Genomic DNA, 16485 nt, shown 5'->3' with positions numbered 1-16485 from the left:
CTGTCAATCGGGACAATTTGAGGCAACATAGGAATCCTGAATAAGGAAAAAGTTACATTATGTTAAAATTCAGTTTGGGGCTATGCATAATTGCCTATATTTGACTCCTTCCTACTGGGGAAGTCTGAGACTGATAGATCCCTTGAGTTCAGGTGTTCTAAGATGAAGTAAGGCTAAAACAAATCAGGTGTTCACAGTAAGTCCTTTATCAAAATGGTGAGTCCCTGGGGAGGTGAGAGGTAGGGAGACCAGACTGATTAAGGGGTGATGAACTGGCCTACATCAGAAATGTGGAAGAAGTCAAAGTTTCCATGCTGATCACTTTTGGGAGGAGTTGAGCCTTTGAGTGGTTAGTGAACTTCCAGCCTGGATGAGAAAGGGAGATTCAGGCTCAAAAAACAATCCCAGTGTAGGGTTACTATTCTAGGACAATAGACAATTGGTTATTCTTCACTAAAATGATTCAAACCCTTTACCCATAAGGCTGAAAGGGCTTTCTCTCTGTGGTGAGAAATTATATTGCTGTAATTTAGGTGGGTCATAGCACTAATCATTTCAGGGGGTAGGGAAAGCAATTATCTCAACTAAACCAGAATTAAATTTGTTTATCACTGTTCATCTCTTTTTCCAGGACTTTAGCTTTTGTTTTTAACTATTTATACATTTCCCAAAGGGAAACACCAGAAAGGGATTTTTTTTGAGGGTGAAGCAAATGTTTATTTGATAGTTTAAGTTTTGGATAAAAAGTTTTTTTCATGTTTTCATAGTCCTAAGGTTTTATGCTTCACACAAGTTATTATTGATTGGTAGGAAATATATATCTATATTCTTTTCACATTTTTCCCTCTGCTCTACCTTTTTCATTACTGAAATTAAATGTATTCTTTAAAAAAAATTCCTCCTGTCTTAGAATCTATACTATGTTTCAGTTCCAAGGTAGAAGAGCAGTGAGGGCTAAGCAATGAGGGTTAAATGGTGACTTGCCCATAGTCACAGAGCTAGATGAGTCCAAGGCCAGATTTGAATCCAGGACCTTCTGCCTCCAGACATGCCTCTCTATCCACTGAACCACTTAACCTGCCCCTAAGCATATTCTTTTAAGAGTGCCTTCTCCTATTCAACAAGACTGCTAATTCAGTATTGGAGAGTTCTCCATCCAGATAAATTTTTGTTAAATTAAACCTCTACAAATGTACTAGTGAATGATGCTGGGCCTGGAATCATGAAGACCCAAGTTCAAATTTGGCCTGACATACTTATTAGCTGTGTAACCTGGAAAAGTCAATGTTAGCCTCAGATTCCTTATCTTTAAATGAGCTGGAGAAGAAAATGGCAAATCACTCCAGTACCTTTCCCAAGAAAATCCCCAAATGAGGTCATAAAGAGTTGGATGTAACTGAAATGACTAAATAACAATAATAACATGGTCCAAGAAATCTTCAGATAATGTGGCTTATTGTTAATATTAATGAGAATTTTGAAGGTGACCTCTACTTTTATTTATTCCTAATATTACTTAAAATAGATGATACAAAATGTTTTTTTCCATATAATTTTCTCAGTTACTAGTAATTTCCAATGAAATTTGCCAATTTTTAAAAAAAGTAATCCCACCCTTTCTCTTTAGCTACTTACTGGCTTTTTCTTCTCCTTCCTCTTGTTTCTAACAATATAGGTTTTCTGGCTGACCTGGAGTTAGAGCAGGAGGGTCAGAGAGAAATAACCTTACAACTAGTGTCTAATTGGAAAACAGGTATATAAGGTGCTAAGTTCTTTATAGGTGTGTGAAAATATTTGTATACAATTATAGAATTGTGGACTAACGAGAATTAAAATTCAAAGAGATTTTAGAGATCATTTAGTCTAGCATTCTTGTTTTACAAGGAAAGACAGCTGAGAGTCAGGAAAGTCAAATAACTTACCTAATTAAATAGCAGAGTAGGGAGCTGAACTCCTTTTAACTTCAAATCCAACTGATTCCTTCTCTTTCCCCAAATATGAAGTCATAGGTCAAATTTGAGCTGCATTTCCCTTGTTTTCCATAATAAAAAATTACATGATTCTGTTTATGCTATGATCATTTTAATAGAATTGAAAAGGATAGTAAAGCCCAATAATTGATAATTAGAGAAGAAAGGTTAAATTAAGAGAAAACTTCAACGTCTTATTCTTTTTCAATCTTGTGTTGTAAATATAACCATTTAAGACTGTAGACCACCTATAATTTCATTGAATGAGTACTCCCGTCACTTTTCTATGACTCAGTAGGACTTTGTTCCTTAAAATAGTCTTAATTTTAAACATTGAAAAAAATGTATCAATTTAGTCTATTCGGTAATTAAATTCTATCTATAGAACTTACACATTCTATATCATGTATGCCATACATAAAATATATAGAATATTTACAAAATAGAGTAATTGAAGCCTTTAAATATAGGTTTGTGATTTTATTGATATAGAGAATTCCTAATGAGAAAATTTCTGATACCAATAGTTCTTAAATCCTTTCAGAGGGTCTGAGACATTAATACTATTTTCATAATAATATAGCTTTGTCCCTGATAAGTGCAATAATGAATCCCATATCTCATTATTTGAATTCATACTGCATATTTCCATAGGGCTTGAATCAGTTGCCATCTTCAATAAGTAAGAATTTGAATACATGTGAACATTTGTGGGATGCAATGTTTTCATTAATAGAGACCTACCTAGCAATACATAATTGGTCTTTAAAATACAGTACTCCTTTGTCTTCCAATTACATATCTGATTGGCTTCATATGCTTTAACTAATTCAACATATCAGAACAAATTGAATGTAGGAGCAGATATGAAAATCCAGGTCTTTGTAAGTAAATTATACGTTAGAGATTTACAAAAAATGTGTAAAATCATACCATTCTTCTAATAAAATTTTTGTTTCAGAAAATTATTTTTTCATAAAATTATCTATCTTATATAAAATTATTATTTTAAAGTGTGTCAGTTTTAATTGTAACATTTCTAAATATTGATAGATATAATATACATTAAAAAGTTCTTTGGGATTCTCAATGATTTTTAAGAATATTAAAGGTTTTAAGACCAAAAAAATTTAGAATTGCTAACCCAAAGCACATCCTCAATGTTTTGCCACTTATATCCCTAGTGAGTTGCCTGGTATGTTGAAAGAAAAAGTGACTTATTCACAGTCATACCATCAGTATATTTCAGAAGCTTTACCTCCTCTCTTTCTCTTGGCTTCTCTGGCTTCATTCAAGTCCTAGCTAAAATCCTTTCTTTCACAGGAAGACTTCTCTGATCACCATGAATTCCAGTACCTTCCCTTTGTTGATTATTTATAATTTATCCTGTATACTTGCTTCTTTATACATAGTTGTTATCATCTTGTCTCCCCCATTAGACTGAGTTCTTTGAGAGTGGGGGCTGTCTTTAAACTTTCTTTTGAACTAGGATTCTGTAGGGGGAGAAAAAGGGATTTTTAAAAAAAGGTTGGAATGGATTATTTAAGAATATGGTCACTAGGAATTTAATTAATTCCAAAGAGATTTATTTACAAAATGTGGAAAGAATGAAAGTAAAAAATCAGAAACAGGATAGGGTAAGATATCTAGCCTAAGCACTAAGTATTTTTCTCTGACCCCTGGCTCAAAAATAGGCAGAGCTAGTTAGTCCTTAGCTAGAGAAGCCTCAGCCCTTATAACTGAGGACCTGGGGATGCAGGGAGCCTCTCTCAAGAGGATAGGTCTCTCTTGAGGCTGGTCTCTTCAGAAATACAGGAAAAGAGTCATCTCTTTTCACTTACCACATGTCAGTCCAAAGGGAGAGATTCAAGGACAGTCTCACCAGGAAAGGTCCAGTCAGCAGATTCTTCACTAGTCTCCAACTCGAACTCAGAACTCTGAAGAATGAGAGCAGTCATAAGTCCCAAGCATGAAGAACTTGAGAACTCTTAGAAGATCAGAAACCCCTACAGGAAGTTGTAACTCCCTTTTAAAGACACTTTCGTGTCACTTCCTGTGCCTTCCGCCACTTTTACATCTACCAATTAAAGTTGAAGCTTTGTTTAGGACTGCCCAGGGGGCAGTCAGTTTGATTCTGATTCATTACCCACATGGGTCACAGACCTCTGCCACTCAATGATTAAGTGGGATATTTACACTTTTGGTGATTAAATCTAAAAATGGGAAGGGGAGTTAGCAATTCTTCTACCTCAATGCTTAGCACAGTAGGCACTAAATAAATAATATTTTGATTGACCAATCAAACCACATATTATAGGGTTAGCCACATAATTTAAAGAGATCTAGAATTAATTATAAGAGTTAATAAGTACCTATTAAAATATATTGATAAATGTGTTATTGATAACTACAAATTTTGCCAATTAGCAATGCTTCTATTTGGGACTGTTTTAATTAAAACTAATTGTTTAAACATGTGATTATTGTAATGGTAATTAGTATACAAATAGATACTGATAAAAAGGTTTTGGTAAATGCTTTATAAAATGGTTTGTTTTTGGTAAAATGGAATATATATTACCAATCAGTCTTCATTATACTAGTTCCTGGATAAATAGAGGTCATCTTGTTCTTGGTTATGCTATGGATCCAATTTGATAAGGCTTCAATATATTTTTGAAAACTTATGTTTTATATTTGTGAACAGTTCTTTTTTGGCTCTTAAGGTGAGACAATGTGGTGTATCTCAAAGACTGATGGATTTGTATTTAGAGGGTTTGAGTTTGAATACTGTTTCAGTTGTTTATAACCTATATAACCTTGAGGAAATCATAACCTCTCGACCTCAGTTTCTTCAGCTATAAAATAGATGAAAATGAGAGAGAGCGAGAGCGCTAAGGGCTTTGATAGCTCTTAATTCTGTGATCCTATAATTTATGTAAACCAGAGCAAGTCTTAGAGCTAGTGTGTGTGTGTGTGTGTGTGTGTGTGTGTGTGTGTGTGTGTGTGTGTGGGAAAAGTTGATAGACTTTCTGTGTCACAATCACAAATATAATGCCATTCAAAAGTAGGTAGAACTACTTATTGCTTTTATCAGCAGCCAAGCAGCATACTATTTAGAACAATATTCTGTTAGGATTGGGATTGAGAGCACCAACTCACTCTCTTAAAGGTGCCAATGAAGTAGAAATAACTTTTACCAACTATTCTTCTGTACTGGATTTAAACCAACCATTAGAATTAAAAGGCTCTTATTTACCAAATGTTTATCTGACTCTAGCAAATTACATTTTTGCATGGAATAATGTCTTTATGGCATCTGTTCTAAAGCATGTGGTCAATCTTGCTTGCCTTTCAAGTGGTCTGGTTTATTTAAAAACATGAAAATGCGAGATTGTTTTTGCTCACTTTCTGAGCTTATTGTTAAGGTTGAGATTCCAGGAGAAGAATGAAGTGCTGTATTTTTGCTACATGCTCACAGGAAGCAGACTGTGGACAGACTTTATGATAGAAAAGGGACAGTCATAATAATAATAATAATAATAATAATAATTTTATTTAAATAGCAGTTTAAATAATTGGGCTCAAAAATGCTTATTTTGCCTTCCAAGGACCTAAAGATTCATTGTTTACTAAACAAACGAATTTGGGAGATAATAAGCCACTTGATTCCAAGATACTTAAATGAGTCAGCTTCTGAAATGGTATCAGGATAACATTAATGAGTTGGAAGAGAGGAGAGGTTTTGTTAAGCCAGTAATTTTATAGGAGAGGAAATGTAGTTTGATCTTGAGAAAATTAAATTTGGTTTGGGGTGGGGAATAGGTATACTCATATATTTCTAGGAGCTTTGCACACAGCTTCAATCTTCCTAGAATGAGGTCTGGAAAACAAGACTAATAAAATTGACTGGACTATTTAACCCAATTAAGTCATTATTGAAATTATGCCTCAAGGAAGTAATTAAAAAGAAAATAAGAACTCTTTGTAAAAAAATTTATAGCCACATTTTTCATAATAACCTCAGATAGGAATGGAGCAATAATATAGGGGAATAACCAGACTTTGCCACATTAATGTAATGGTCTATCATGTTGCTGTTATTAATAAGTGTGGGGAATAAAAAGAAATGTGAAAACCCTATTTTAAAATAATGGAAAAGGCAAAAATATCAGAATTCAGAGTTCAATATATACATTAACTCCATCATATTTTTTGATACTTCCATAGATTTATGAGCTCATTGACAGGTAGTATTTCCAGTAGTATAGATTGTAATCTATCTGTAATTTCTTAACCTATGAACCTGTTCTTCATGTCTTTCTGTGAGTCCCTCACAGTGGATACATCCAAAGTGTAAGGATACCTCCTATATGTTTCTTGACATTGCATGGTGTGAGAATTTACTTTTTATAGCCTATTTCAGGGGCTTGGACTAGAAAGAATTCCTGTATATTAGAAATAATTCTTGTGTCTGGGTCTTGGATCACCGGCTCTAACTAGTCTGAGGACTTTTGTGTTTTCTTCGTTCTTAGGAATTCCAAGGAATTATTTCCTTTTAATAAAGTCTTGTTAACAGGCAAAGGAGACGAGTCTTTCCAGGCCTATTTGACTCCCATAACCTATGGGGTAGAGAAGGGGTGAGGATTTGATTGATCACCCCCTAAATCGCGATTTTCCAATTAGAGATGTCTTGAGATTTTCAAAGGAAGAGTTGAATAATGAATTCCTTAAAAAAATTATTTATAGATTTGCCAAAAGGACCTTCTCTGGTCATCAAGGAGGCCACTGACCTATCAATCTGTTGATTATTTGCTAGCCTAATCAATAAATTGATATTCTTACACAAAAACCAATTTCCTGAAATATTTTAATCCTAACAAAGGATACCATTGGAGCTAACCCTCAGTTATTCCTTATAATTACAGCTTGAATAGTCTATCATCTTTTCTCTCCATATATGTTTCTGGTTATATATCCTTTATGTCATGGTTTCTGTGCAGTTCTTTTTTGGGATTTATACTGTAGTCTACTTATGCTGATTACATTCCTCTTCATTGCTCTTGGCTTCACTTCTAAGTTTAATTATTTTGTAGATTGTTATTCTATGGCTTGTAACACTGAAACATTATTGGAAGAATATTGTTAAAAAGATGGTCCTTTTAAAAATAGTCCTTTGTTTTAGGGAGAAGGCTGGAGTTATTCAAAACACTGTCAAAACCAATCCACCCCACTCTCCTATTCATTTTTGAGCTCAGTTCATCGTCTATCTTAAAGTGTCTGTCCAAGATATATGTACAATAGATCAGTTGTATAGATCGTTGATCTATTGTATTATAAACTGAACATTAGATATTTTTATCCATTTGATTTTTCATTGTAAATAATTATTAAAATCTTTGTTTTAGTGATTTTGAATGTTATTTGGGATATATGTTAGTTTGATTATTATATGGTCATTTATGGTGATTGTTTTCCTCATATTAAACCAGCTTTGTATTCCTATTATAAATCCTAACTGATCATAGTGAATAATCCTTGTGATATATTGCATTAGCATAGAGATGGCAATTAAATCCCTGGGAACTGATGAGGTCACCAAATGAAGAAGTATAGAGGGATAGAACTAGAGGGCACGATCTGAAGAAGGATCTAGCAAAGGAGACTGAGAAGGAGTGATCACATAGATAGGAGGAGAACCAGAGAGAATGGCGTCCTAAAAACCCAAGATAGAAGAGAGTAACAAGGAGAAGAGAGCGATCCAGTGTGAAAGGCTGCCGAGAGATCCGTGAGAATAGGGACTCACAAGAGGCTATTGACTTGGTAACCTTTGGAGAGTGCAATTTTGGTGAAAGGGGATGCTTACTACTTGTATCCTCCTTGGCAAGACATTGAATTTCTCAGTGGCCAGTCCCTTTATCCATCTTCCCCTGACTCTCTTAAGACTTTCTGCATTGGTAGAGAGAGCTTATCCCTCTGGGCTGTCCCCCAAACCAGCAACAAAACATAAATTACATGATTATGAGGTGTGCGTATATAATTATATATCTATATTTAGGTACCTATAAGAAGTGTTATAGGACTTCAGAGAAAGAAGAGATGATGTTAGGCTAGAGTATTTAGGGAAGATGTGAGGTTTGAAATAGCCAGCTGTGCTGTCAGGAAATAAGCATTTATGAAGTGCCAGGCATTGTGCTAAATGTCAGGGATATAAAGGGAAAAACTGAGCCCCTGCCTTCCAGGAGCTCACATTCAAATGGGAAAGACAAAACGCAAATAGTTATGTATATACAAGATATAGGACATGGGGATGGGAGGTAATATCAGAAGGAAGGCACTGCCAGTGGGACTGGGAGAGAACAGCAGCAAAGACCTCTTGTAGAAGGTAGGATTTTGTCTGAGTCTTGCAGGAAACCAGGGGACAAAAATGAGGAAAAGTAGGGGGGCAGCTGGGTAGTTCAGTGGATTGAGAGCCAGGCCTAGAGTCGGGAGGTCCTAGGTCCAAATCTGGCCTTAGACACTTCCCAGCTATGTGACCCTGGGCAAGTCACTTAACCCCCCATTGCCTAGCCCTTACCATTCTTCTGCCTTGGAGCCAATACACAGTATTGACTCCAAGATGGAAGGTAAGGTTTTAAAAAAAATGAGGAAAAGTAGCTTTCCAGGTGAGACAGTCATGAAAAGGAATGGAGTCAGGAAATGGAGTGGCCCATGTGGCAAGAAGAGCAAGGAGCCATTCATGTTAGATAGTAAAATGTAAGTATACTGGAAAGGTGGGAATAAGCCAGGTTGTGAAGGATTTTAAAAGCCAGGGGAGGGGCAGGTAGGTGGCTCAGTGCATTAAGAACCAGGTCTGGAGATGTGGGTTTCTGGGTTCAAAGGTAGCCTCAGATACTTCCTGGCTGCATGACCCTGGCTAAGTCACTTAACCCCAAATTGCCTAGCTCATGTTGCTTTTTGGCCTTGGAACCAATCCTTAGTATTGACATACATATAAGACAGACAGTGTTAAAAAAAAAAAGCCAGAGGTTTTATATGCAAAAGAAGAAGGTATTGTAGGTAGGAGAGAAAGTAGCAGCAAACATTTGAAGGCAGGAAGAACATTAACTGTGGAGGACAGTCAAAGAGACTGTCCTTACTAGAGGAGAAGGTAGCTGATGTTGGAGAATTATAGGGTAGGTGGATATGAGGACATGTTGTGGAGGGTCTTCAAGGCTTGGGCAAAGTGGTATGGACTTTGCTGGGCAATAGAAATCCATTGTGATTCAGAGGAAGAACTGTGGGAATAGAAACACAGAAGAAAAACAATTACTTGATCCCATGGATCAATGGGGATATGATTGAGGATGTAGACTAAATGGTCACCCTAGTGCAGATATCAATGGTATGGAAATGCGTCTTGATCAATGACAAATGTAAAACCCAGAGGAATTGCATGTCGGCTATGGGAAGGAGGTCGGGGGAGAGCTGGGAAAGAACATGAATCATGTAACCATGGAAAAATATTCTAAAATTAATAAATTAAAGAATTTTTTAAAAGGAAAGAAATCCACTATGATTTATTGAATATGATGTGACACAACAAATGCAGTTTTGGGTAGCGGTATGCCAAAGAGAGTGGGCTAGTTAGGAGAGATTATAATAATTCAGATACTGAAGTGATAAAGGCTTGTTGCAAGATATTGGAAGCCGAAATGAGACAGGACTGACTTGGAGGCATTTTGAAAGAGAAGTCAGTAGGATTTTGTGATTTAAGATATATAAGAAGAGTCACAGACTTTTATAAGGTTCCTAAAGATACTGCAGCCCAGTGATTCTGAAATTTTTCTTTATCTTGGCAATCTTTTAGCAGTCTGGTGAAGCTATGGACTCCTTTTTTAAAAAATTAATTATTTAGTCAATTTAGAACATTATTCCTTGGGTACAAGAATCACATTATTTCCCTCTCCTCCCCTCCCCCACCATTCCCGCAGCCCATGCAATTTCATTGGGTATTACTTGTGTCCTTGATCAGATTCTATTTCCATGTTTTTGATGTTTGCACTAGGATGTTCATTTAGAATCTACATTCCTAGCCATATCCCTTCGACCCATGTATTCAAGCAGTTGTTTTTCTTCCGTGTTTCTACTCCCACAGTTCTTCCTCTGAATGTGGATAGTGTTCTTTCTCATAGATCCCTCCGGGTTGTTCAGGATCACTGCATTGCCACTAACAGAAGTATGGACTCCTTTTCTGAATGTTTTCAAATGGACAAAATAAGATATATAGGATTACAATGGAAGGAAATTATAATGAAATCGAATTCATGTTAAAACAAACAAGGTCATAGACTCATGGTTAAGCATTTGGGATGTAGCCCAGCCTTCTCCTACAGATGAAGGAGCCAAAGCCAGTGAGGAAAAGGGAGTCCATAGTGACATACCTGGTGAGCGCCAGAGGCACAGCTAGAATCTCATTCTGCTAACTTCCAGCCTATTGATCTTTTTAGTTCATGCTACTTCCTTTAAAAAAAAAAAACTCTTACCTTCTTCTTATGACAAAGAATCCTGTTTACCTCCAGAGAAAGAACTGTTGGAGTTGGAATGCAGATTAAATCATACTATTTTTTGTTTTTATATTGGGGTTTTGATATTATACTCATATTCTCTTACAACAATGAACAGTATGGAAATATGTTTTGTGTGATAATAATAATGTATAATCCAGATACAGTTTCTTACCAGCTCCAGGAGAGTGGAGGGAAGGGAGAGAAGGAAACAATTGGGATCTAATAACTTCAGAAAACATACATGGAAAATGGTTATTGTGTGTAACTGGGAAAATAAAATCTTAAAAAATAACCTTTGTCTTCTAGCTTAGAATCCATATAAGTATCAGTTCCAAGGCAAGAGCAGTAATGGCTAGTCGGTTGAGGTTAAGTGACTTGCCCAGGGTCACACAGCTAGGAAGTATCCAAGGTCAAGTTTGAATTCAGGACCTCCCATCTCCAGACCTGTCTCTCATTCCATTGAGCCACCTATACTGTCTCTTAAGCAGCTAGAAGAATTATAGATAACTTCAATATATCCAGCATAAGATTCTTGAAGGTTATGTTCAAGCATACTCTTACAGCCAACTTGTCTATCACAACTGCTTCTCTTGACTAGAATCTTATTCCTCATTGTCTTTGCCTCCTGGTTTCCTTGTTCCTTCAAGTCACAGCCAAAATTCCATCTTCTTTGAGAAGGATTTCTCATCCTTCTTCATGTTAGTGCTTTAAATTTATCCTGTCTTTATCTTGTTGGTACAGTCGCTTTCACATCCTTTCCCCCTTTAGACTGTGACCTTCTTGAGAACAGAGACTTTTGGTTTGTCTTTGTATCCTCTGTGCTTAATATGATGCCTGGCATCTATCAGGTGCATAGTAAATGCTTATTGCCTTACTGACTGCTCATTCTTTGTTTATGAGGGAAAATCCAGAACATTATTTTCCTCAGGACAAAAAGTGATATCTTCTCAGGAGGTTCATTTCACTCAGACTTTTGTGGATGCTCCCCTCCTCCAAGAGGCTTACCCTTTCTGAGGAAACCACACATTTGCTTATCTTTACCTCCAGTATTCCCTCAACCTGTAAGAAGGCAAACTTTTTAAACTTTTTATTTGAACTTGATCTGGGAAACCCAAAAGCTCAAGTAAAGTGATGTGCCATCTAATGTTGAGTAACTCAGTCAGCTGCTCCCTCCTCTGCCCTGTCTTGCCACAATACTGATTCACCAAATTCAAGAGCATTTATTAAGCCCCCAAGATATAGAAAGGGCTCTCTTAGGCTCTGGCTTTCTCTTTTGGTACCGTGTTCATTTTTTCTTATTCATATGTTGCTTTCTGATTATCTTCTATCTTATCCATTTGTTTGTATTCTGAATTGTGAGTTCCATAAAGCCAGAAACTGTGTTAAATTTCTTTTGGGTCTCTGCAGAGCTGCACACATTTAATGAACCTATAGTAATGCTGACTGATTTACTGACTGACTCACTGGTTAAGAGCCCCCAGGAGAGCAAAAAAAATTACATTTAAAGAATTTAAAACTTTGGCCTGTAATAAATAGGATAAAAGATAATGAATATGTATATTCCTAGTAATTGTATGTTCCTTTTTCTTTTAATTCAAATTGGAGAGGAGACATATGCAGGCAAGGCAAGGTAATATATGCTTATTATCATTAATTATACATATATTATTTTATATATAGTTAAATATAATACATATTAAATATTTATATAGTGCTTACTATGTGCTAACTATACTAAGCACTTTGCAGTTATTATTTCATTTAATTCTCCCAACAACTTTGGGAGGTAGGTGATATTACTACCTATATTTTTAAAATGGGGAAACTGAGACAGAGGCCCAAGGCCATGCAATTAGTTGTGTCTGAGGCTGGATTTGAACTCAGGAAATCCTGACTCCAGTCCTAGGGCTCTAACCACTGTGACACCTAGCTGCCTATATTATTTATTATTATTATTATTTGACACTATGTGCCAAGCATTGTGCTAAATGCCCTAGACACAAATACAAGCAAAAAGGAAGATAGTGCTTACCCTCAAGTAACTTACATTCTTATACGGGAAGTGAACAAACACAAAGGGGCTGAAAAGCAGGACCTGGAGAAGGTACAGTCATGATGTTAAAGTTTGGAAAGTTTGAAGCACATCTGGGAGGAAGCCTCAAGGCACTGAGGGAATTCCAGGGTGAGACTTCCACTGAAGCATTCCAGTTAAATCAGTATTGGGAATGTAAATGAGATGGTTGAACTCTTCTGGACACTTGAAAAGGAGTTTTCCTGAGTATAAGCAGTCAGGACTGAAAATTTTCATCTTTGGTACTAAATTATCCTGAAATCCATAAGGAAGGTATGTCTTATGCACAAATGATAAGGGTTTCTCAATTCTCCTATTTGTCATCTTTGAGATCATCATTTCTAAAAAAAGATATTTTTCTATGGTTACATGATTCATGTTCCTTCCCTTCCCTCCCCCTCCCAGCGCCAATAAGCAATTCCACTGGGTTTTACATGTATCATTGTTCAAAATTTCCATATTATTACTATATGCACCAGGGTGATCATTTAGAGTCTACATCCCCAATCATATCCCCATCGACCCATGTGATCAAGCAGTTGTTTTTCTTCTGTGTTTCTACTCCCACAGTTCTTTCTCTGGATGTGGATAGCCTTCTTTCTCATAAGTCCCTCAGAATTGTCCTGGATCATTGCACTACTACTAATAGAAAAGTCCATTACATTCTATTGTGCCACGGCGTATCAGTCTCTGTGTACAATGTTCTCCTCCTTTCACTCTGCATCAATTCCTGGAGGTCTTTCCAGTTCACATGGAATTCCTCCAGTTCATTATTCCTTTCAGCACAATCATTTTTATTTTTCTTATTATAGTCTCTTTGTTTTTCAGGATCAACTGGCACTTTCAGATTGTTGGGAAAAAGACAACATCCTTCCCAGCTGGAATCTCTCTCATCTGCTCCCAGAAACAAGGAAGCAGCTATACCTGTGGACAGCCCCTGAAATTACTCGAATGACCCTTTCTTCAATCTTTAGTCAGAGAAGGGAAATCTTTTGTTTCTTTCTGAACCTACAATTCTCCATCTGCCTCTTATGCACTCCAGCACCCCTATTAGCTCTCTGTTCTCCTTCACTAGCCCAGCAGTAAAAAGACTGCTTGGCTGGAAACAAGGAGATGAAGAGGAAAAGTGGGCTGAGAAGGCTGTCGACTCTCTGGTGAAGAAACTAAAGAAGAAGAAGGGAGCTATGGAAGAACTAGAGAGGGCTCTGAGCTGCCCAGGCCAACCCAGTAAATGTGTCACCATACCACGATCCCTAGATGGAAGGCTGCAGGTGTCCCACCGAAAGGGTCTACCCCATGTGATATACTGCAGGGTATGGCGCTGGCCAGATTTACAGTCTCACCATGAATTAAAACCACTTGAATGCTGTGAATTTCCATTTGGTTCAAAGCAGAAAGAAGTGTGCATTAACCCATATCACTACCGCCGAGTGGAAACCCCAGGTAATGAATTCCTACATCATTAAAAGAGTTATGATAAGTGCATTTCAGGTGAGTTAAATATTTCAATAGTTCCAGGACTTGCAGAAGATCCAGACTGCCATTTGATTGAAGGAGAGTGAAATGGAAAGCTTTCCCCCATCTGAGTCTGTATGTAGCTGTTAATTGAAAGAATTACTGAGAAGTAGTCTTGGACCTAAAAACTACCAGGGGTAGAGTGGCTTGGGAGAGTGTTGGACTTGAGTCAGGAAGACCTGAGTACACATCCAGCCTCAGACACTTACTATGTGTGTGACCTTGGGCAAGTCATTTTAAAAGGGGGATAATACTACCTTCCTCCCAGGGTTATTGTGAGGATCATATGATATAATGATTATATAGTGCTTAACCTGGCACAGTAAATACTATATAAATGTTAGTTATTATTATTATTATTACTATTATTATTATTATCATCACCATCATCATCATCATCTAGCCTCACACAGTTGTGTGTGACACTTGGCAACTTAACCTCTTTCTGCCTCAGTTTTCTCATCCAAAAAAATAAAAAAAAGTTTGGCTTTATTTCTTGAGCAAAATAGTAGTTCTACAATTTTTAGGTAAATTAAATAGCAAAATATTCCCTTCTCTCCCTCATTTATTCATAAAACAGAAGCTGAGATTTAGTTGAAAAACTAAAAAAAAAATCCTATTGGAGCCTTGTTTTAACACTAACCCGCATGTCAGGTCTATCTTGTATCTCACTCACATATCTCTTTAAGGTAGGTCCATGCCATGGGCCCCAAAGATATTGCCGTAGTGAGTTCCTAGGATAGTTGTAAAATTTTGTAGGATCATAGATTTAGATCAAAAGAAGCCATGAGGGGTAATTTTATTCAACCCCTTCATTTTATAGATGATGAAATTGAAGCCTAGGGAAATTAGTGACTTGTACAAGTATCAAAGTTAATATGAGGCAGAGGTAGAATTTGAACTCAGGGCTTCTAACCCCAGACCCTTTCTCTTTCCATCTATCAGGTTTTATAAATAATTTCTTATTGTCAAGGAGAAGAAAAACCCAATAGAAGAATATTTGTAATCTACTCTTTCATAAAAACTTAGCTTAATATCATTTTCTACACAGGGAAGGAACTTATTGCTTTGACACAGATATTCACAGAGCTAGATAGGAGTTCATACTACCACAGTAGAAGAAATAGTTTCAGAATCAGTTTTATAACAAAGACTTTTAAAAAGCTATGTTTTATTGGCATATTCTCTCATTTCATTCTTTGATTTCCTTCTGAAAAACCAATTATTCTTGGGACTGATTTTAGGACCTGTTTGGAACATGTATCATCTGCATGTAAATGGTTCAAGAACAATGAAAATCAAGATCCTTTGGAAGATCCATAGGTTTTGTGACATTTGTTATCCTAAATTGCTATAAAGTACAGATTTTTTACTTTAAACAATGCCATTCTCATTCTCATTCTCTTCATTTCTTTCTAAAATAGTGATATTGCAAATTAATTGTGGCATCTTTGTACAGCTCATGGGGCAGTAGATAATGTTCTGTGCCTGGAGTCAGGAAGACCAGAGTTCAAATTTGACCTCAGATGCTTGCTAGCTATGTTATTTAGCCTTTAGCTTAACCTCTGCCTGTCTCCCTTTCCTCAACTAAAAAACAGAGACAATAATAACATCCACCTATCTCAGAGAGTTGTGAGAATAGCAATATACTTGTAAACCTTACAGTGCTGTAAAAGTGCTAGCTTTATTATTATCCTTGAACTGCTTAGATAAATCGCTGGAAAATCTACATCCATGTGCAAGGAATAGAGATTATGCCTTAATCAAGGGACAGGAAAGATGGTCTTCTTTTCTCTTTTCCTTTCCCCCAGTAAAGTGCTTGTTTGAAAAAAAGATTTGATGTTTCTAATGGAAACTTTGGACACATTGAGTTGAGATATATAGTTCAGAATCAGATGACTGGGTGCCCTGGTCATACCAAATCTCTGTCCAGTTCTGGGAACAACTTTGACAAGGGGGGGAGGGTTAACCAGAGAGATGTGATCAAGATGGTAAGAAATCATTCTATGTGGTGATTATTGAAGGAACTGGGGATATTTGGTTTGTAGAAAACAAGAGAAGATAAGGAATATAGTTACTGTGTTGAAATAATTGGAGAATTGTTATGGGAATGAGGTATTTGGTTTGCCCTTCATGGTCCAAGATGGTAGAAATGGAAGAATAAATAAAAGTTTCAGAAAGGCAGATTTTAACTTTACAAAAGGATCAAATTTGATCATAACAATTGGAGCTGTCCAAAATACAGTAGGGTATCTCGGGAAGTAATAATAGCTGACATTTTATGGAACTTTAAAATTTCTAATATATAACTACATATATATCCAGTTTTACCTTTAAATGAATTATCTTATTTTGACTTCATATCAACTTTGTGAGGTAG

The 16485-nt window shown here is 36.4% G+C and overlaps 1 protein-coding gene across 6 annotated transcripts in view; it reads left to right on the top strand.

Moving 5' to 3' along the window:
- SMAD9 (SMAD family member 9) overlaps positions 1 to 16485 on the top strand; it is a 95452-nt gene that overhangs the window by 51126 nt on the left and 27841 nt on the right. For all 6 annotated transcript variants that reach the window (XM_056794781.1, XM_007495349.3, XM_007495348.3 and 3 more), the window contains one exon: positions 13419 to 14033. In XM_056794781.1, coding sequence (XP_056650759.1) covers positions 13622 to 14033 — 412 coding nt within the window. In that variant the 5' untranslated portion in view covers positions 13419 to 13621. The remainder of the gene's footprint in view (positions 1 to 13418; positions 14034 to 16485) is intronic.

The sequence above is a fragment of the Monodelphis domestica genome, chromosome 4 (genome assembly GCF_027887165.1).
Source record: "Monodelphis domestica isolate mMonDom1 chromosome 4, mMonDom1.pri, whole genome shotgun sequence".
In the NCBI taxonomy this organism is placed as follows: domain Eukaryota; kingdom Metazoa; phylum Chordata; class Mammalia; order Didelphimorphia; family Didelphidae; genus Monodelphis; species Monodelphis domestica.
Note: the sequence above shows the minus strand (reverse complement) of the source record. Positions and strands in the feature narration are given on the sequence as shown.